The 23,764-nt window shown below is 44.1% G+C and overlaps 1 protein-coding gene across 4 annotated transcripts in view; it reads left to right on the forward strand.

Annotated features, from left to right (window-relative positions):
• LOC147676780 (butyrophilin subfamily 2 member A1-like) overlaps positions 1–23,764 on the forward strand; it is a 1,092,512-nt gene that overhangs the window by 893,943 nt on the left and 174,805 nt on the right. For all 4 annotated transcript variants that reach the window (XM_086945212.1, XM_086945213.1, XM_086945214.1 and 1 more), the window contains one exon: positions 847–942. In XM_086945212.1, coding sequence (XP_086801338.1) covers positions 847–942 — 96 coding nt within the window. The remainder of the gene's footprint in view (positions 1–846; positions 943–23,764) is intronic.

Here is a 23,764-nt window from a genome sequence, read left to right on the forward strand (position 1 = left end):
GGGCCCAGACACCACACTGGCTGCTTCTTCCTGCCGCAACAGGTTCTGTGGCTTGTAGTCCGCTCCCCTTACGACTTCTACAATCAGCTCTGACACTGCGGGAGCCCTTGAGTGCTTAAGTAGATACCACACTGGCGGCTTCCTGCCGCAACAGGCTCTGGGACTTGTTGTCAGCCACCTTCCACCTGCAACAAACCGGATCCCAGGTGCTAAGGTCTGTCCTGGGCTGTCTGTGCGTCGACTCCCTCCCGAGCTTGCATGCCCAGAATAGCTGTCCATTTAAACAGTGGTTGTCTGAAAAATATGACACATGTTTGTGATACATAGGTTTTTCATGCACATTATCTGCTTCAGGTTGACCTGTGTGTGGGCACCTGTCATACACACTGGTCAACTATTACTGTCTGATGTTGTATTTCATTAGTCTTGAAAGTATTGTGGGTGCTAAGTCATGTCAACAAGTGAGATCATCAATAGATTCTGACAGTCGTTTCCACATCCCAGGGTCGATATTCCTGCCTTAGTTAAAACTGGAAAGCTCCAGCATTTGAACTCTGGCGTTATACTTGGTTGTGTCTACAATGTTTTAATCTGTTGTGTGTCTGACTCAATATGTTTGACCTTTGGAAAACTTACTATCATGCATGTTAATTATTGTAATGATAATTGTAATAGTCTATAAACTAAACCACTTTGACTCATTTTTTGATGATGATGGTATTTTTAAAATTCTCATGTGATGGCTCTATGTATTTGAATTTTTGAGTTTAAAACAGTTATTCATTTTGGACATAAGCTGGGTAGAATTTTCTTCAATATTTCTAAAAAAAAAATTCTTTGTATAAGGAGAACCAGGTGTCACATCTGTGTTTGCACACAATCTAAAACCGGAGGAGGAACCGCATTTCCAAGAAGAGTCTGAATCGGAGGGGAGAAATGCAAGTACGTATTAAATTGTTATTGTTTGTGTACAGAGAGTGTACTGGATCAATTGAAGATCACCTTGCTCAGTTCCTGTATACCGAGTCTGATATTTGAAAGTCAATCAACTAAAATAAATTGCTAATCCAATCTAGGATGGGATTCGCCGCTGACAGGAACAAAGACTCGTCTGCTTACTGGGTGGAGAAAGCAGTGTTAGCAGTGACCTGGAACCGAAAAATCATCAGCATGGTTTGGTATGCCCTTTTGCATCAAGTTAAAATGCAGAATTGCATAGCAATCATTGTGTAGATATAGGTGCTGTATAATAAGTCATCCGACTATATATATCTTATTTAGATATGTTGGGCCTTTGTTGAGCAGGAACATCTCACTTTGTGCACCAAATCGACCAAATCCTTAATCAAGGCGAATTAACATTAAGGAGAATCGCTTATCCTCCAATGGATAGTACAACGCTTAGCCAAGTGAAGACCCAGATTTAAGACGCATTTATGTACACATTTTGTAGGTTATGTAATCATAGCAAGGCCATTTTGGGGTATTTTATAACATGAGCTTTCATATTCGTTGTTTTGTCTGTGAAATCGTATTCCAAATGTGGTAATCATGAAAGCAATGGCATTAAATGCTTTACACATTTGGCAACAGGGATTTGTAGCTGAATTTTGTGAACATTACAGGGGCAAAGTATGTTTTTGTCAGGAACCAGTACTGACTCATCTTAGAGAGAATATTAATGGATCCTGTTTTGCTCTGTTCACAAATGGCAAGCCATTGGGGTTTTCGTACTTTCAGAATTAATATCAATTTCTCAAGATATTTTAGTGTTATTGGGTGCATAGGGCCCAAACTGCTGAGAAATATCTTATGGGTTAGTGTGCAATCTGCTTCCTCTGTAGGTCAACATAATTTGGAAGAAAGGATCTGTCTCGGATGTTGGGGAACTGTAGGAAAGGGCCTCTTTTGACATGGTAAGCCTTTACTGATGGCCTAGAACATGATGTGATTTCTACTTTAAGTGAACTGTGTCCTTGCTAACCAGATTCCCAGTGCCTGAGTTCTTTCCTAAAACTGTACCACGATTGGCACACATTCAGAAACCCCTGTAAGGCCCCGGTGAATTGTTCCCCTGGTACCTGGGCCATTGGGACTGAAGAGGGTCCGCTGGGAATACAGCAATAATTACACCACCACAGAGACCCCTCATAAAGACCATGCAAACTGCTATTGCAGGCTGCCTATCTTGGCGCAGGGAAAACCATGCAAACATACACTGCATGAGGTATAGGTAACTCACCCCTACTGTAGGCCTTACAGCCCTAAGGCAGGGTGCACTGCATCTCATATGTGAACATATCTGCATGAGCAGATATGACCGTACAATATCTTAGTCCATTCTTGGATATTGTAAGTGTGCAGGGAAGCCATAGAGAGTGTACATGGGCCGACACCTATCATTACGAGTTCCCCAGCACCATGATGGTTTTACTGTACCCATGGATGCTTTGTACCAAACATCTTATATTAATACATCCACACTTGATGCTATTGTTGGATTTATTATTAAATGCACATAGAGGGCACCCTAGAGGTTCCCCTTGAAAACCTATTGAACACTGGTGTGGTCTCTGACTAGTCTTAGCCAGCCTGCCACCACCAGACATGTGTCTGACTCATGGGTTGAGAGCCTGCACACTCAGAGGACAGGAACAATGCCTGCTCTCCGCATAGGTGCTTCACACTTCCCCCAGGCTGGAATGGCATTCCCAGGCCAAAAGTTTCAAAGGTGTGACGCCTTTGAAATGCAACCCAGGCTCCACTTTTGGTGGGCAGACAGACAGGAACATTTGTTAGATTAAGGAGGTGTGTTCAAGTTTAGCCAGCACCAACTTTAAGTTGAGGCATTTGATGTGGACACCACTTTTCAAATTCCTCCATCTTCGGATGGAGTGAGTTAGCCTATTGTGGTCAGGATTGCGCCCCTTCCTACAGGAGGCAGTCACACAGAGGGTATAGACACTAAAGGTCATTAAAGTAGCCCATTGGCTACTACATCCCACCCCCTGTAACACCCCTAAATTTAGCTTTTAGATGGCACCCCTAAGCCTTGAATTTCAGATCCGATGGACCTAAGTAGAAAACAGACAAAGAAGAGCTGCTGACCTGAGAACGTTGTACCTCCTGCAGACTTTTGGCACAAAATCTTGACTGCTGCCTCAAAGGACTTGACCATTGTTTTGTGTTGACTCGTCCTGCTCTGTGAGACCTCCAAGAACCCTTGGAGACCTCCAGCCCTTCCACAATCACCAGAGAACTCCTGTGGAGTAGAGGAACTAGTCTCCTGCAACTGCAGTCTCTGAACCTGCACAGTCTGACTTACCGACTTGCTGCACCCCGACCACACTAATGCAGCAACCAAACCAGACGCAGTACACCAGCGCAGGCTGTCAGATCTGTCCCCCTACCTAGTGAGAGGACACTAGGACCTACAGAAGCCATGCCCTAGCAATACCCGTGGTGCCGGGCCACCTGCAACCAACACTATGACGAGGAGTCCAAACCGGACTCCAACTTTCCAGCAAACAAGCAACCATTGAGGGACGCCAAGACCCCGGAGACCTACTCCATGAGTGGCCCAGCTGTCCTTGAATCGTCCCTACACCTGTGAGCCCCTGACCGCAAAGACCATCTTGAGACACAGAGACGGGCTGACCTATCTGCTCTGCACTTAGCCCGCCCGGCATGAGTATTGACGAAACGGCTGCGCTCCCGTGGTCCTAAGGCCCTTGCGACCCGATCCCTTGTTGGTGGTCCCCTGGACTTACTTGTAAGTCCTCTTGTGCAGCCTGTTTTGAGGTTGTCCCCTTCTTCGTGGTGCACCAGGTACCAATGACGTCAGCACCGTGCTCCCAACTAAATCCGGGACTCTCTTGACGATCCGCTGGGGGAACATTGGACCATGTCCTGCTGCTACTCTAAACCATGAAAGTGAATCCCTAGAACCGAGTGTATGATTTAATACACATTTATGTATTTTTCTCTATGGACTTTCATTGTATGTAATTGCTGCACATTAGTGAGTTATTTTTCAAACTTTGAACATTCATAACTAAAAAAGCACTTTCCTGTTGAAGGAAGCTCTTAGTTTTAAAAATTATATAAAAATCAGTTTCTCTTTTTTGCAGATTGGTTTCCAATTTATTCTTGTCTGTCTTATGTATTGCCTCTGTGATTACAACCAATGCTTATCACTACCCTCTGATAAGCCTAACTACTCATTTACACTACCACAAATAGTGTTATCTACTTTTGCCTCTGTATACAAATCTGGGTCTCACTGGACTCTCTACACAGTGTACTCAATGTTAGTGCACTATATAGAGAATGTATTGGTGGATCAGTGGTGGGGTCTACGATTTTGAGTTTGCTGATAGCACTTTGTCAATAAGTGACCACATGAGTAAATCCAAAAATTGTCTTTCGCTAGTTGTATTTTTTAATTGGTCTATTATTAACATTTCTAAACGTAACTGCTAGGGCCTTGGTTAAGTCCCTTATATTAGTGCTTAGAATTTAAGAAGCTTTACTTTAGTTAGGGCAAAGAGTATTTTGTTAATGTTTTTACCTCGCCAAAAAAGTCCCAATTTAAGGAGAATTAATGAATGACACAAAACCAGGCTCATTAGCTCGACCTGACACCTTGCACGGGGTTATCCTACTCCCAGTTAAGGGCTCTCTTTCAAGGTTATGGTATTTAAACTCTCTCTCATGCTACCATTGAGAAGCTTAGAAGGCTTCTGGCAGAATATGAGAGAGATTATTCAGTATATGAAAATGATTCCCATGACAATCCGAGAGGAGTAAATAATGCTGAAGAGGTGGTGGAGACCCCTGTCTCAGAAGAAGCAGCTCCATGAGAGGAGGAGCTAAAGATTGGTCAGGAGGTTAGCTTTTGAAGCTCAACTCTTGGACATAGAGAAACAGAGAAAAGAGACAGACCAGGCCCCATCTCTGGTGGCAGCAATTTCATAACTAGGGGGAGAGAGGAACTTTTTGACCCAAAAATCCCCACAGGGATTGTCCCCAAATATACAGATGGTGATGATATCAGTAAGTGGTTTATGTGCTTTCGAGAGAGCTTACATCAGTAAAAAGGTAGCCAAGAAGCATTAGGGCTCTCTCGTGTGGGAACTGTTCTCAGGTAAATGCAGGGATAGACTCCTGACATTGAACTATACAGTTGCTGAGTCTTATAACCTAATGAAGGGTGCTCTAATTGAGGGCTTTGGACTCACCACTATAGAATCAAATTCAAGGAGACTCGAAAAATATAGAGTCAGTTGTGGGTTGGTTCTGTAGACTTTTCAGTTAAGACACTAGGGGCCAGATGTATCAAAATTGCATTTTGAGATTGCTTAATAGCGAATTTTCGATTCTCTTAAGGACTCACAAAATGCAATGCATGTAGGTTTCGCATTTAAAAAAGCCATTCCTATGCATTCCTTATTTGTGACTCGCAAATTGCAAGTCGCAAATAAGGAATGGCTTCCCATTCATTTCTATGGGCCAAGAGGCCCACAGGAATGAATGGGAATTGCATGCGCAATTTGCAAGTACCCAATAGGTACTCGCAAATTGCGCATGCAATTTCAAGGGTGCGAGGGTTCCAAAAGGACACCCTGTTGCACCCCTGAAATGTGCATGTGTGCACATGTGCACATACATACCCTAAGGGCATGTATGTGCGCCACATGGCACTTTGAAAAATGCAAAAAAGTGCATTTTTCTAGGAAATCGCAAATTACCACCAACTTGAAGTTGGTGGTAATTTGAGATTCCTTAAAGCAGTATCACAATTTGCGATGGCTACAAAAATAGCATTTAGGGAATTGCAAATTGCGATTTCCTCACTGTATTCGCAATTTAAGTAATTGCAAATAATTGTGATTACCCATATTGCAGATTCTTAAAGCTTGATACATTGCAAAACGCTTTTTGGAGATCACAAACGGGCCGATTCTGTGAATCGGCCCATTTGCCATCACAAAATGCATTGATACATCTGGCCCTAGGTGACTGGTTGAAAGGTAACAATATTTATGTGTTTGATGGGCTTTATAATGTAATCATGAAAGAGCATCTGTTGAGTAATTTTTATCAAGAGAAGTTACATTGGTTCCTGGTAGACCTAGCTCGACTTTCTCCTCAAGAACTGGGCAAGTAGGCAGACCACTAGGTCAAAATAAGGGTAACCAAAACTATCACTGGTGGGGATGTCCAAAAGAAGAGGCAACAAAGAGCCCCTAAGGGAAAGATGGTGACCAAAAAGATAAAAACAAAAATGATTTTTCTAAAGACCCCCAAAAACCTGTTCAGGAGGGTCAGTCCGGAAACTCTTCACAGTCTAAGGGTGGGTAACAGGGTAAGAACTAGTGTCTCAAAAATGCTTGTTGTCATGACTGTCAAGCTCTTGGACACCAAACTGGAGACCTTAGCTGTAAAAACAAAAATAATGCTGCTAGTTCACCTTCAGCAAATGCTATAATAAGTCCAGATGGGCTGTGTGACCCTGTACTATTGAGAAAGACAGACAGCAGCCATATATTAATGGGGTTAGAGGTGAAGCTCTGAGAGCTACTTGTGCCAGTCTCACCATGGTAACTGAGCAACTGCGTCCTCAAACCAGTACTTGCCTGGAAAGACCTTTACAGTCCTCAGTGCTGATAATCATGCTGGGTATTCCTGAGTGAGTGTGGGTAAAACGAAGGGCACATAGTACCACCCAGGGTGTCAAAGAAGTGTTGGAGCCTGAAATTATGGACCAGCCTTCCAAGAGAAAGGGCAAGATGTCTCAGAAACCAATATCAATACATACACCAGCTCAAGTTCCTTTTCGTCAGGGAGAAGACTTGTCAGCTCCAGATGGAATTGAGCTTCCGGAGCTTGGGCCTTACATGGCAGAGCTCCTTGGCCCAGGGAGACCCTGTAGAGATGGTCTGTGCCAGGGGCAGAGTACCTGTCCCACTCTTGAAAGCCTGAGACAGCAAGCTGCTGATCAGGAAAAGGGACATGTCAATGGTGCCCACAGGATCCTTTGGGAGGAGTGGCTCTTTTGCACTGAGGCCAGAGACCTGAAACCTGGTGCCACTAGGAGAGTGGTAGTGCCTCAGCAGTTTGGAGAGTTTCTCCTCATATTAGCTCATGACATCCCCCATGCTGGGCATCTTGGCCAGACCAAAACATGAGTAGGTTGAGCAACCACTTCTACTGGCCAGGTATGTCCCAAAAGGTGAAGGAGTTTTATAACTCCTGTGCCTCACGTCAAGCCAGTCACAAGACAGGTAGCCACCTGAAGGCTGCCATAATCTCCGCTTCCAGTGGTTGGTGTTCCCTTTAAAAGGGTTGGGATTGACGTTGTTGGTCCCCTGACCCTCAACAGCATCAGGAAACCGATTCATACTGGTAGTAGTGGATCATGCTACCAGGTATCCTGAAGCGATTCCCTTTAGAACTACTGCTGTCCCTGCAGTGGTTAGGGCACTCCTTGGTACATTTACCAGGCTGGGTTTTCCTTAGGAGGTGGTATTAGGTAGAGGTGCAAACTTTGTCTGCTTACCTAAAGGACATGTGGGCTGAATGAGTGACGTACAGAATAACTACCCCATACCATCTGCAGATCAATGGGCTTGTTGAAAGGTTCAACAAGACATTAAAAGGTATGATTGGTGGACTCCCTAAAAAACTCAGAAGATGGGATGCCATGTTGCCAAGCCTGCTTTTCGCCTACAGGAAAGTGCCACAGAAGGGAGTAGGGTTTTCTCCTTTGAACTTCTGTTTGGTCATCCTTTACAGGAACAATTGTATCTTGTGAATAAAGGATGAGAGAAGCCTCTCAAAGAACCTAAACAGGATATTGTGGATTATATGCTTGGCTTTTGTTCCAGAATTGCTGATTTCATGGAAAAAGCAAACAAAAACCTGAGGCCAGCCAAGCGCTCCAGAAGCTCTGGTATGATCAAAAGGCTGCTGTGGTGGAGTTCCAACCAGGGCAGAAGGTGTGGGTTTTGGAGCCTGTGACTCGTAGGGCCCACCAGGACAAATAGACTTGGCCCTACACTATCCTTGAGAGAAAACAAGAGGTGACCTTCCTGGTCGACTTTGGCACTTGTAGGAACCCCAAGAGGGTCATCCATGTAAAGCACCTTGAACCCTATCATGACAGGGTTGAAGTGATGATGCTGATGGTCACAGATGAGGATCAGGAAGCAGAGAGTGAACCTCTCCCTGACCTCCTCTCAAACAACCATGAAGATGAGTCAGTTGATGGAGTGATCTTGTCATCCACCCTCACTGCCTAACAGCAGACTAATTGCAGGCAAGTCCTAAATCAGTTTGCTGAGCTCTTCTCCCGGACTACTGGTCAGACCATCTGGTGTACACGTGATGTGGACACTGGGGACAGCCTCCCTGTCAAAAACAAAATCTACAGGCAGTCTGATCATGTCAAGAGAGCATCAAAGCAGAAGTAAGCAAGATGCTAGAATTCAGTGTCTTTGAGCCATCCGTGAGCCCATTGCCCAGCCTAGTTGTTTTAGACCCCAAACCTCACACATAGGGTGTAAGGAAAGATATGAGGTTTTGTGTCGACTAAAGGAGCCTTAATGCACTTACCAAAATTGATGCATACCCAATTCCTAGGGCTCGTGAACTGGTTGACAAATTAGGGGCAGCAAAATATCTTAGTACTTTTGACCTCTCATCAGGGTACTGGTAGATAGGTTTGACCCCTTTAGCAAAAGAAAAGTCAGCCTTCTCAACCCTAGATGGGCATTACCAGTTTGCTGTTTATGCCCTTTGAAATGAAGAATGCCCCTTGCCACTTTCCAAAGGTTGATGAAGTCCTTGCTGGGTTGGAATCCTTTCGTACAGCTTATCTTGATGATATTGCTGTTTTTAGCTCTACCTGGCAGAATCACCTGACCTTAGCAAGGTTCTTGAGACTCTTAGAAGTGCATGCCTCACTATCAAGGCAAGCAAGTGCCAAAAAGGCCAGGCCATCTTGTAGGTGAAGGCCAACTACAGCCCTTACAACCCAAGAGCCAGACAATTCTGGACTAGGTAGCTCCAACAACCCAGACCCAAGCCAGGGATTTTCTTGGTTTGACTGGGTATTACAGTAAGTTTGTGAAGGGATATGGATCCATTGTGGCCCCCTTCGCAGAACTGACCTCCAGAAAGATGCCTAAGAAGATTAACTGGACAGTGAGCTGTCAAAAGGCTTTTGATACTCTCTAGATAAAGGTTAGTTTCATTCTCCTTCCTTTTTGGAGGGCGGGCATGTAGGAAATTGCCTCTTTTGACATGGTTAGCCCCCACTTTTTGCCTGGACCATGATGTGATTTCGACTGAAAGTGCACTGGTCCCTTATAACCAGGTTTCCAGTGCTAAAGCTATCTCCTAAAATGGTACCATGATTGTCAAAACTTCAGCAACCCCAATAAGACCCCAGTAAATGGTACCCCTGGTACCTGGGGCATTGGGACTGAAGAGGGTCTAATAGGGCTGCAGCACAAACTGTGCCACCCTATGAACCCCTCCCCAAGACCAAGATAAAACTAAAGAGTGACTTGGCACACATGCCTGTGTGCCATGCCCACAGATACTGCATGAGGTATCGGTAAGTCGCCCCTACTGCAGGCCTCACTGCCCTAAGGCAGGGTACACTATATCACGTGTGTACATATCTGCCTGAGCAGACATGACCGTATAATGTCTAAGTCGCTTCTTGGTTAGTGTAAGTGTGCTGGGAAGCGATAGAGAGTATATGGGCTGGTGACCCATCATTACGAGTTCCGCAGCACCATGATGGTTTCACTGTACCCAGGGATGTTTGGTACCAAATATCTCAACTTAATCAATCCACACTGGAGGTAGTGTTGGATATATTAATAAAAGCACTCAGATGGCACCTTAGAGGTGTCCCCTGAAAACATGCCAACCACTAGTCTTAGTCATCCTGCCACCACCAGACATGTTCCTGACCTAATGGGTAGTGAGAGCCTGTATTCTCGGAGGCCGGGAAAAATGCCTGCTCTTGGCGGAGATGCTTCACACCTCCCCCAGGTTGGAATGGCATTCCAAGGCGGAAGCTTCAAAGGTGATGCTGCCTTTGAAATGCAACTCCTGCATCTTCATTTAGTGGAGAATGCCAACCTCCCTGTCCTGATCCACTTTTGGCTGGAGGACAGGCGGGAAAGTTAGTTCGATTAGGAGGTGTGCCATTCAGTCAGCACCACCCTTAAGGTGGAGCAGGTGATGTGAACCCCACTTTTCCAATTCTTCCATCTTGGGATAGAGGGAATTAGTCTGAGGGTCAGGGTTGTGCCTCTTCCCACAAGCAGGAAGTTGGCATTGTGGGCGTAGACACCCTAAAGGTAGGTAACCCATTGGCTACTACTACGAACCCCCTATAACATCCCTAAATTTAGTATTTAGGTGGCACCCTTAGGCCCTGAACTTCATATTCGATGGACCTAAGAAGAAAACGGGCAAAGAAGAGCTGCTGACCCAAGAACGGAGTACCGGCTGCAGAAGTTTAGTGCAAAACCCTGCCTGCTGCCTCAAAGGGCTCGACCACAGTGGTGTGCAGACACATCCAGCTGCTGTGAGGTCTCCAGAATCTCAGAACACTGCCAGCCCTTCCACAATCTCCAGAGAACTCCCTTGGAGTACAACAACTCCCCTGCAGCCACAGGCACTGAACCCTCAGGGTCTGACTTACCCCTTCCTGGTGACGCCGATTCGGCAACTGAACCAGAAGTGGTACACCAGCTCCTGAGGGTCAGATATGTCACCCCACTAAAACCCTGTCTGCTGCCTCAAAGGACTTGTGTGCTGACTCATCCTTTTCTGTGAGAGCTCCAAGAACCCAGGAACACCTCCAGCCCTTCCACAATCACCAGTGAACTCCTGTGGAGTAGAGGAACTACTCCCCTGCAGCAGCATGCACCAAACCCTAAGTGTCTTACTTACCGACTTTTGCTCCCTGGCAAAACTGATGCAACAACCAATTCGGAAGTAGTACACCAGGTCCTGGGTGTCAGATCTGTCCCCCTACTAAGTGAAAGGACACCAGGACCTACCGGAGCCATGCCATAGCAATACCCAAGGTACCGACTACCTGCAAGGGACTTTGAGACAAAGAGTCTAATCCAGACTCCAGCTTCCCAGGAATCAATCACCTGTCTATGGACGTCGAGACGCTTAAGACCTACTCTGTGAGGGCCCAGCTGTCCCAGAATCCTCCCTACAACCTACCTGCCAGTGACCGCGTAGACCATGTTGACGCACATAGCCTACCTGCCCTGCACCCAGTATGCTCAGCCTGGGTACCAAGACGTGATCCCTTGTTGACCCTCCTCCAGACTTACTTGTAAGTCCCCTTGTAGAGCCTGTTTTGAGGTGGACCCCTTGCTCCACGCCTAATCTGGGATGTTTCTGACAATCCGTTGGTGTTACATTGGACCTTGACCTTCTGCTACCCTAAACCTCGAAGGTAAACAATTTTATATTAATTTATGTATTTTTCTCCATAGACTTTCATTGTGCGTAATTGGTCTCAACTTTGAGTTATTTTCCAAACTTTGAAAATTCATAAATAATAAAGTACTTACCTGTGAACAAAGTTCTTGGTCTTAAAAATTAAATGTGTGTCTCATGTATTGCCATTGTGAGCACAACAAATGCTTAGCACTATCTTCTGATAAGCCTAAGTGGTCACCCAAACTATCACATATAGAGCGTTAAAATTATCTACGTTTTCCTCTGTGTACCAATCTGGGTGTGATTGAATTCTTTGCTCAGTGTACATCATTATAGTACACTAGAGAGAGCCAGCTTCTTACAGCACCACATTACATTGATAAACCTGGCCAACATTAGGTGAGCGACCAAGTACAGTTTCATATTTCGCACCTTTACCCTGAGGTATCTTCCTGCTGAATAACAGATGTTTATTGTTACCCAGCTCAATGGTACTCATTTTATCAACATCAGATGGATGAAAGGCTGAATTGGCCACCCGGATTTGAACCTGTGACCATGAGGTCGAACACAAGCCCCTGCAATGGACGCATTAGTCCACTGAGACACCAGACCCGGCTGGCTCAACCTCTGTACTGTAGTGCTTCTTGGACAGACCCCCAATTATACTGATTCCTTAGAGAACCTAGCATTGAGAACCACCTGCATAGCTGCATCACAGGGTGGCAAAGCAGTATTTTAGGGTACCACCACCCTAAAGTGCCATAGACATAAGGTGCATTGTTGTGGGAATATGATTGGAGCTGTGATCAAATTTAGGAGAACAAGTTGAGATCGAATGCCACCCCCACTGAATTATTGTAGTTCCATAAGCATTTGTTTAGTATATAGTCCAGTGGTGAATGGTGAACTTTGAAAGTCGTGGGGAGAAAATACTCATTATGCGTGTATGAGCGTAGTGAGCAAACACAACTACCCCAACAAGAATTAGTGGGGTTCTCTGCAGAGATTTTTTTTTTATGTAGTTAATTAAATGGTGCATTTTCAAACACAATGTTATCAATAAGTGGCAACTATCAGTAGCATCTTGAAGCATTTCTATAGTTATGGGGTTTGTCAGGTAGAAGTGCAGGATGCCATGTTTTTATAGAATGCTGTCTTTTATGTTGCATTTCTCATCTCTCAGTTAAAACTGCTCTATTCTATGCCCGGGTGCAGCTCTGTTGAATATTGTTCTTGGAATAAATACTGAAAACCAAGCCTGCCCGTAGTGCCATATTAACCCCTTCGATGCTCATGACGAGCTCAGCTCGTCATGAGGCACGGTTGAGCTGTGCTGATGATGAGCTGAGCTCGTCATGAACAATGGGATTTACAGATAGCTCAGCACAGGAGGGGAATACCATCAGCAGCGATGGTGTTAACGTAAAAACAGTGGTGACAAGTTTCTGCAACTTATGTTCATTCAATGGACTTCAACTGACAGCTTTTCTAATTTATAATGAGAATATTGAGTCCAACTTTCAAAGTATATTAAAAACAAGTCTCCGTCTCTGTGGAATCAGACTATGCTCAGAATACACTACTGTCCAAGGAAATGCATGGCAAGATTGTGCCCAGGATGTACTAGTATCCCCGCCGGTGTTGGGAGAGATTATGATTGATAACCATTTATGTTGAGAGAGAAAAATCAAGGTAGAAGAGCCCCAGACAGCAAGAAAGGGACACATATGGACAGAGTTGAATAAAGGGATACAGATTGGAACATAGAGATAGACATAACACCCATTAGGATAGTCTTGGTCTGGATACCTAGCCCCATGTCCTCTCCTCCTCCTCCTCCTTCCACTCAAGCCTTCTCAATCTACTCCCCTCCATCGTCGATTATCTAGGTTCTTTTGTAATGCCCAGCCATGGATCCTACCTCAAAGAGAGTACTTGACACAAGCTTGAGCCTGTGGACCATAATGCTTTTACAATGAAATACCCCCTAACCTGTCAAAAATGCATCCAAATGCCTCAAACACAGACTCCTTAAATCTTATCCAGAAGCCCTAGTCTCTGACCCACAATTTTTGTTAGTAAAAAGGAACTACTGTAAGTGATCTCATCTTCTACATGAAAAGATGAGCTAAATGGAGGAAAGCACTCCACTCACTTCTCCTGATCCCTTCCTCCAAGAAATTCCCACATGGTCTATGACGCTCGGCAGCCCCTTCACCCACTGATAATAGACCTGTTGCTACAACCGCCATATATAACAACAGAATTATCCTCATCTAATCCTCAGACTGCAACATAAGGACTTTTGATGAAATTTTTTCCATCATCAAGAAGCCCATAAAACTAACAATGACCCTGACACATCTAATCTGTGGCCTAGCTGGACATTGCTGACTTCATCCTATCTCAGGATCTTGACCTCCTAATCCTTACGGACCTTGGGTAAATGATTCTTTGGGTCCTGTCCTGGACATCCTAGTCCCTCCTAGCGCATAACATCATTAGATTAGATAGAGCTAATGGACGTGGATGGGGCATCATCTGTATATACCACAATAGTCTCATAGCAATACAGTCACACACTTCAGTTCTCTCCTACTGAGAATATCTGTGGATAGATATCATAAGCAACCATAGGCCTCTATGCAAACTGGACACGTTTTACTATCCACCAGGAGACAAACTCTTTCATTGAACAAATTATGGAAACCATCTCTTCCAGTGTGGGACAACATTATCCCCAGATCTTCCTCTGAGACTTCAATCTACACTGGATAGACACAAACTACCCTGCAGCTAATATCCTCAAAACCTTCCTAGTTGCCCTCAACCTTATTCAAATCTGTGACAGCCCTAAGCACATCTTCGGTTCGATCCTGGACTTAATCATCTCTAATCCCAATTCCATTCAACTGGAGTCGATTGTCTCAAGTGACTGGACTGATCACCACTACATCACTTTCCGCATCATAGAACCTTGGACTAAAAAAAGAACTCAACTAAAGATACCCAGATATTGGAAAAGATCCATGCGAAATGCAAACCTGACTAAAAGTATATCCCTTAGAAACAAGACCCTGCCTCCTATTGACATGTCGGAGGTCCATGACCTCATTGAGCATTACAATCCATGTTGAACATTCACAATGCAATTCCCCCTTTACAACTAAAAAGAAAGTCCACCAAAGACTCCAAACCATGGTTCAATGGTAGTTCAAATACAGATAGACACAATCTGCGATTAGCTGAACGATGTTGGAGATGCTCTCCGTCCCTTGAATACTATAAGCTCCTGAGTTCGAGGAGGAGCATGTACAATAAACGTATCAGAAGTGCGAAAGCAAACTTCTTCAGAAGCCAACTAGATAAAGCCAGAAATCTCCCCAAAAATCTGTTTAAATTAATGAAACCCCAATCCAATAATCTTCTTGTTCTTTCTTCAGCAGTTTCCAGTCAGCAGCTAAAGTGAGTATTTTGCCTCCTCCTTGAAATGACTAATAAGATTGAAATTGATCTCCAGACAACAATGAACCAATTAACAGTATTATCCCTTTTCAACTCCTCTCTCCTTGAAATGAAATGAAATTAGGATTGGTAACGCGCGCTAATACCTGGAGGTGTCTAGTCGCGCAAGCTCAGCCTGAAATGTGAGCCTGCGCGGAGCAGACGAGAAGAAAAACAGACTACTTATAAAACAGCAGAGTTTTTAGGGATTTACGGAATGCCAGGAGGAATTTTCTGTCTTCAGCCCTATTGGGAGAGAGTTCAACAACCTCACTGTCCCTGATACGAAGCCCCACATCGCCATTTTGACTTTGGGAACTACAAGATTTGCGGAAGTTGCAGAGCAAAGTTTCCTACCAGGGGGATACCACTGAAATTTGTTCACCATGACATACAGGCCAAGTCCATGGGGTGCCTTAAAGGCAATACAGAGGGCCTTAAATTCGATCCTTCTTCTTACCGGTAGCCAGTGCAATGAGGGGAAGGCATGTGCTACCGTTTGCTTTTTCGGAATATTCAGTAGCAGACGGGCTGCTGCATTTTGAAGGACCTGCATTTTATTGAGGAAGTGTCTATGTATGTTGAGGAACAGCTTGTTGCAGTAGTCCAGTCTGGACAGTATGAGCGCTGTCACCATCGCTTTCTAGAGCTCTAGTAGAATAAAAGGAAGGATCTTTCTGATGGTTTTAATCATAATGAAACAGGATGAGGTGATTGCATTAATTTGCCCCTTAAAGGATAGTTTAGACTCAAAAAGGACTCCAGAGGCTTTTCACCTTATTGACAGGAGTGGGAGTTTCACCCATTTCCTGTGGCCACCAGTTTGGCCACCTTCCCCCTCAGCCTCCTTTTTTAATAGGACACTCCCCCCAAAACACAGCGCTCACTGGAGCCAATTCACAACATTTGTTGTAATCTCTATACCCAATATTCTTACAACATTGAAACAATAAAACCACTTCAATAATCCTCCACCTTCAAATTTCTTCCAGAAGATGAAGAGGTCCTTAGTCCCACTCTGGACCAATATAGTAAATGCCTTCTTACTGTAGGGTGTGATTCCGGATTGCCTAAAGTAACGGCAGGTTACGCCCATTCTTGAATAACCCACTGCGGATCATGAGGACCTAAATAACGTCAGTCCAATCACCAACATTCTAACTCTGTCAAAGCTCCTTGAGAAATGTATCCATGTCCAACTATGTAACAGCATAGACCCTTTCCTGCTCCTAAATCAGTTCCAATCTGGTTTCCATCCGGGTCTCAGAATTGAAACTGCCCGTTCTCACATAGTTGATGATGCGCTAAAAATGCTTGATCAGAATGAATCCTTTCTTCTAATCCTTCTTGACCTCTCATCAGCTTTTGATACTGTCAAACATGACAACCTCCTTGACGACTTACTGGAATGCAGGATAGAACTATCAGGGTCAGTGGTAAACAGGTTTGCGCCATTTCTCTACAACAGAACGCAAAGAATTAAAGTAAATCAGTTGTTTTCCACTCCGATCACACTAGGGGGTCCCACTGCTGTCCTCGCTCTCACCCATGCTCTTCATCCTGTTCATGGAGCCTCTAACTGAAATTCTCAAAGCATCTAACAGCCACAATCCCTAGTATGGGGGTGACAACCAATTGTACCTGAAAATATCTCGCCCTGTCAATATCAGGTCACTCAACACTACCCTACTCAAAACGTGCTGACCTCCAACCATCTCAAGCTAAACTCCCTCAAAACAGATTCCCCCTAATCTCTCCACCCAAGCAGTCTCCCATTATTGAAGAATATATAGAACAACTAACAGCTCTTAAGTGCATACCACACTTCATAGACTCTACGAGATCTCTGAGGCTAACACTAGATAAGAACGTGCATATCGGCTCAGCCACCAGAGGAGCGAACTTCCAAATGAGCATCCTAAGAAAAAAGAAACCCTTCCTCCCACTGATGACTTCAAGTCCGCTGTTAAAGCCTTAGTCATTTCCATGTTGGAGTATGTTAGTGCAGCCCTTTGCGGTCTTCACAGCTACAAGTTGGTTCCACTTAGGGCCTCTCTGAACTTAGCTACAAGGCTCATCACAGGATCCAAAAGAAACAGCCACATCTCTCCGGATTTGAAATTCCTAAACTGGCTTCCATATGAGGCCAAAATTCAACTAAAAATTGCCTGCATGACCCACAAATCCCTTCACTTCAACACCCCTCTGTACCTCGCTCATAAAACTGAAACTATCTAGCTGTTACAGATCCTCTAGGAGTCCAGCACCTTGCTACTGAAACCACAAAAATTTCAAAGAAAGACATTTTATAACTGTGCCTTCTTGTGTATTGCCCTGAGAATCTGGAACTCCCTGCCTCTTGAAACCAGACTGAATCCCACAACAGTGTCCTTCCAAAAAGAAGTGAAAGCTCTACTGATGAATACTTTTCTGAATTAGAAATTCACCAACTACTTGTCGGCCTGGCTCTGTACTATCTTCCTCCCTCAGCTTGGTGTTGCAACATCCTGTATTGTTCCTGACATGTTGTATTCCACACCCCTGGTTGTTATTGCCTATCCATGCTCTTGTATATAAACATATGAGCTTTGCAATATATCGGTACTCCTCCACCAGCTCAGAGGTCTGACCTCCTGTATCTTTCACAATATTGTTGTTTTGCCAATCATTTTTCCCTCTCATTTGTTCCTGACTATTTGTAAAGTGCTCTGATACCCTCTTGGGTCATGTTTGTGCTATATAAAACTATAAATAAATAAGTAGAGAGACTTATAACGATATATAAGATATGGAGATAGACTGACAGAGTGATGGTAAGTTAGTAAACACGTTTATAGCATAGGTAATAAAGACCATTGTATATAAGGCTAAAAAATGCTAAAGATTTGTGCAACGTAGTATACAAATATTCTTATTAAAAGTGAAAATATCTCTAATAAAAGACATGCTAATTGCTACTTATAACTAAAATATAGATCAGTTTTCCAAATGTTTGGGGACGGTAAATACATAAGGTCTAAATCATCTGGATTTTATGGCTATGGCATAGTCTGTCAGTTTCTGGGACTGTGATTCCTTTTTCTTATTGTTCTCCATCGACATACTCTTAAAGTGCATGAACATTGTGCAGATAATCATAATTTTATTTTAAGATGCTTTTTGGACCCTATCTTGCCTTTGTGATCAGAATGATGCACACCTAGTGACTACAGTGTCCATTTAAATTATTAGTAGACCATACAGCGCGAGAATATTGAAGGTTGAAGTAGCCTAATCATTGACCATCAGTCACTGGTACCACTGAGCTGTTTCTTCACCAGATTTAAGAATTTTGTTTACTGACAGGCTAGGGGTTTTGTTCAAGGAGCCGCTCGATGAGACACAGTCTCGAACACAGTTTGACGAAAGCATTCATTCTTTGCAGCTTTTGGTTTTTCCAGCCAAATGTGAGCCACACCTGGGCTGGAGAAGTTGATTTAGGTAAGCAAAAGACTGGTTTGTAGGCCTTTGTTTGTAACAGATTCAAAGTGACTGTTTTCTTACCATGTATAATCTCTAAGCTTTATGCTACAGTAGGAATGAATTACGCTGCCAGAGAGAAATGCGGGTAGATAGCTATATATACATATTTATACACAGACAGATAGAGATGGAGATACATAGATGTAGAGAGGGTCCGATAGAAATAGAGAAGGATGCTGTCTCTCTCTTTCTCCCTGTCTTTTTTTGTGTCTTTATAATTCTGTATCTGTCTCTCTTTGTCTTTCCCTTTCACCATTTTTCTATGTCTCACTTTGTCTTTCACTCCCTGCCTTTTCATAGCTCTCTCTGGCTTTGTCTTTCCCTTTATCGCTGTATCTGTGTCTCCCAGTCTGTTTCTCTGTGTCTCTTCAGTTTTCAGTTGCTCTTTCTGTTTCTTGCCCAGTCTCTTTCTTACTCTACTTCTTCCTCTCATTAAGTCAGTCTTTATCACTCCCTCTCTATGTTGTATGTGCCTTTTCTTCTCTCTCTGACTTGACTTGTGTCTGTCCCGGTTCTCTTTCTCTCTCCCTCTCCCTCTTCATCAATCCATCTTTCCGTCTTTCTCACTTCCATCTCTCTCTCCACTGTTAGCTTCTCTTGCAGGTAGATTCATCAAAGACCCGTTTTGCGAGTCTGTAATAGCGATTCATAAGGAATCGCTATTACAGACTCGCAAAACGGGATTCATGTAGGAATCGCAAAATTAAATGCGATTCCTACACATTCCTTATTTGCGATTAGCAAATTGCTAATATCGCAAATAAGACAGCGATTTAAAGGGTGCCAGGGGTATCCAAAGGACACCCTGTAGCACCCCTTAAATGCAAATTCAAACAGGTGTTGCGCACACACATGTCCAAAGGACATGTGTGTGTGTAACATGCAAAAGAAAAAAATGCACTAAATGCTTTTTACTTGTTTTTCGCAATTTACCACGAAGTCAGATTTCGTGGTAAATTGCGACCAAATATTGCGAATTCGCAATTTCAAATAGGGTGATGAATTGCATTTAAGGAATCTCTATTAGAGATTCCTTAAATCCAATTCCTCGCAAATATGCGATTTTTGCATTTGGGATGATGAATCCCAAATGCAAAAATCGCACTCGCAAAGGGCCAGATTCTCAGAATCTGGCCCTTTGCGAGCGCAATTTCGTTTCATGAATCGGGCTGTTGGTCTTTACCTTTATTTCACAACAGCTTTATCTCTCTCTCTCTCCCCGTCTCTTTCTATTGTTCTCTGATTTTCTTTGGCTCCCTGTTTTCTCTGGCTGTTTCTCTTTTGGTCTCTTTCACTGTCTCCTTGCCATGGGCCTTTCTTAGTGTCCTTGACAAACTGCAAATGTATATATTGCTGAGAGCTTGTAGCTGCCAAGTTTCCCAGGTCCATGCATTATGTGCCACTCCAATCCAGGTTTTTTCTTTGAATTCTGGGACTTGTAGAGTGTTTTAATACCACAAGTCATACAATTTAAAGAAAAAACCAAGACTGAAGCAGCACATCATGTACAGACCTGCGCACCTTGATAGTGCTGTATTTTTTGTTACAAAAGCTTCAGTTGTGGTACTCCAAATCTGAGTTTTCATTGCTTTATTTTTTTGCACATGCAAATTAAATTTTTTTTAAAAACCTTGGTAATTTCTAATGCTGCTTTGTTCAGTTGTCTGTGCCTGGACACAAGCATTTTCTCTGTGGCTGCCCTTCTCAAATCTGCAGGGACTGTAAGCCAAACACTTTATAACATGATTCAGAATAGGGTGACATACAAGTTTGTATCCCACTCTCACCTCATTCTCGTAGATGCGACACACAGATGGTGCTTGCTTCTTTTCAGAAAAGGACTACACTGGGAGCACTCAGTGGTGGCCAGGGGCACTACTTAGATTATGTTGAATCTTCACAAACTTTTCAAAACTAGTTTGATGCTCACTTCAGCTGCTGTCTTGAAAAGTTTTTTTGTGATCCGTAAAGCAGGGGTCGAGAAAAAGGTGGGGTCCCAAAACACGTTTTTTCTATATCAGTTCTCCTAGGAACTTTAGACACGGCTTCAGTCCAAAATGCTGAACAGAATTACACCAAATGTGGCAGTAAGGTAGATGTTGGTCCAGGGAAGTGCCTTTTTGTGATTTGGTGAAAATCTGTTTAGTAGTTTTAATGATACTAAATGAAATCCGGCTTGAACTGAGTCCCACAAAAAAAGGTACAAACAAAAGAGAAGGGGGCAGGGTAGGAATACCCTGAACATCATAGTACACTGGGGGGGATGACACTCACAGGGACCCCGCAGGGCCCCAAAAAATATTTTTGTTTAATTTTCAGCAGGAGCCAAGTTCAACCCACTGAAACTTTTGAAAAGAAGCACATAATCCCATGTTTTTTTTCGATTAGGTACCCGGGTGGGCCAGGTCCTGGGGGGTGGGGGGATTAGCAGTGATATAAAGTATGGCCCCCCTCCTATGCCTTATCATAAGCCCTGGGGAATGCCACTTTCATAAATATGTGCGGGTGAGCCTGCTGGTCCCGCCCATGTCCCAGGCACTGCCACTTCTCCTGGGGAAGTGTTAAGTTTATAAGGGGGGTGTGTGTGACTCCCCCACAGCCCCAGGGACCACCAACATCCTGGGGCACTGTTGTTAATTTAATGCAGGGGGCCCCGCGCGGCCACCCTGCAGCCCTAGGCACCTCCACCTCCCTGGGCAAGTGTTGTTACATTAATGCGAGGGTCCTGTGCGCCAATCCCCCCGGAGCCCCGGGGACCGCCACCTCCCTGGAGCACTATGAAGAATAAATGCAGGAGGTCCGTTTCATCCCCTGAGCCCAGAGACCACCACCCACCCAGGGCAAAGATCTAAGAAGGGGGAGCCAGGCGGCCTCCTTGTGAAGCCATTTATGGCCCTGGGAACCACCACCCCCACTGTCAGCTCCAGCTATGTCCCGGGTGCCTACCCCCAGGACACAGCTGTTTGCTTTTGCTTGGTGGGAGGTGAAAAAAATCCCCTTGGCTGCTGAGGGTCCATGGGGGCCAACAACCCCTCCTGTTATGTCCAGTACATCCCACACAGTGGGATTGCTGTGAGCTTGTGGTAGGCCCTGTCCCCTTTCTTTACCACTCTGCAAACATGCCTCCTGGCGCACAACTGGTTGGGGGATGAAGTCCCTTTGGATGCTGAGGATCCTTGGGGACCAGGAAGCTTTCCTGTTGCCAGTAGTACGTTCTACACAGCGGCATTGCTGAGATAGCTGGTCAGAGGCCCCATCTCCTTTCTCCACCACTCTGCAAGTGCGCCTGGTGAAGGAAAAACACATCAAAATTCACTTGAAAGCACAAAGGTCTTAGGGCCATAAGAGTTAGGGAATATAATTTAAAACAAAATTAGAAACTGACTGAAAAAACAAAGGTTACAGGCACATTATAGTTAGGAAATAGAATTGTTTAGAAAACTTTAATAATTCACAGAAAAAAACAAAGGTTACAGGTACGTTTTAGTTAGATTCAGTTTTCACTCATACAAAACCATAGAAATTCAGCAATTATAGTTACCTAAAATAACTATAACGCACTCACCCACAATGCACTGCTTATGACTTTACATATTGCATCGCTCATGAAATGGTCAGCGACATATCAAATGACTTCACTCATGACATCATCCACAGAACTACTCACACACCCGCGCACACCCCATACAATGTTGTACGCCCTCTCACACAACCATTCACAAATCCATTCCCAAACACATACAAGTACTCGCACACCTACTCACTTCTCCATAGAGCCACTTACACATCCATTCACTCACACATACAGGCAATCATTGAACCAGTCATTGACCCATACAACCACTCACAACCATACACTCACTCATATAGCTACTCATACTGACTTATTCACCTATATACCCACTCACACCCCTATACAGCCTCTCAACATAGCAACTCACTCGCCTTTACAAGCATTCACACACTTACTCACACACCCTACAAAACTACTTTCATACCAAGTTACACATCGAAACAAGCACTCCGATATCTGCTTACTCACCCTTTGTCATTCACACACTCACTCTCCAATGCAACTACTCACACACCAACTCACTTAACCAAATACTCACTCAAACAGCCCCTTACTCAAATAGCCACTCACTCACCCCATAGCCACTTATACACCCAGTCACTCACTCATACAGACAGACATTCAGACACCCACTCACTCACCCATATAGTCACTCACGCAGCCACTTGCTCACTCACCCTTATAGGAACTGACACACCTACTCATTCACCAATGTAGTTACTCACGCACCCACTCACTCACCCATACGACCACTCACATACCTGCCAAACCACTCACACACCTATACAACCACTTAGATACCCACTCACATACCCAAACAACTACTGACATAACCACTCCCATACCTAGAGACCTAATCAGAAATCCACACCCACTCTCACAATGTTACAGACGGTCACACACCCGCTCTGATAACACTTTAGAGATAGTATCCCTCAGTAATATACCTAGTATACTGCTTCAGCTTTTGTAGTAGGTTACTAGGTTTGTTTACAAGTAATCAAAAGAAGAGTGACCAATACAGGTAAGGTGTATAAAAGAGGTGGGTGTCGCACGTGAAGTCTGAGGCCAGTTGTTAGTGATCCGATGGTAGGACCAAATTTCAAGAAAAAATGCACTGTTTTTTCAGGAAACCCTCACTCACCCTAGTGGTGACATGCTTCATCATCGGGTCCACCGGGAGAGATCGAGTACCTCCCCGGTGTGCTGCGACGCCAGGAGACTGCGGAGCAGGTTTTTTTGTGAAGATGAAGTGTGAAAAATTATAAGGTTTAAAAATGTCAGAGGTTGTACCAAAAAAAACTTTATTCACTGGTCAACCTGACATATTAAAAATAAGATATGTGAAGGGAAACTAGCCAATTACTTTATACTGGTGTTTACCCTGTAAAGAAGGTCAACATGTTTCTGCCCGTTTATGTGTGTAATTTTACTGGGCTTTCATCAGGACCGGTAAGAGAGTGTGCCAATGACAGGAGGGGCACGCTAAGGCCCGCCCTGCCAATGGTCGTGAAAGTTAAAAATAGCACTATGTGTAAAATTGGTGCACAAAGAAAAAGAAAACAAACTCATAAGTAGTGGGGTTTTACCTCTTTTGTGAGGAACCTAGGAGTCTGTAGGAAAAAATTGACAGACAGACAAATACAAACATAAACACAGAGATATCGAATCATT

This window comes from Lissotriton vulgaris, chromosome 12 (genome assembly GCF_964263255.1).
Source record: "Lissotriton vulgaris chromosome 12, aLisVul1.2, whole genome shotgun sequence".
In the NCBI taxonomy this organism is placed as follows: Eukaryota; Metazoa; Chordata; class Amphibia; order Caudata; family Salamandridae; genus Lissotriton; species Lissotriton vulgaris.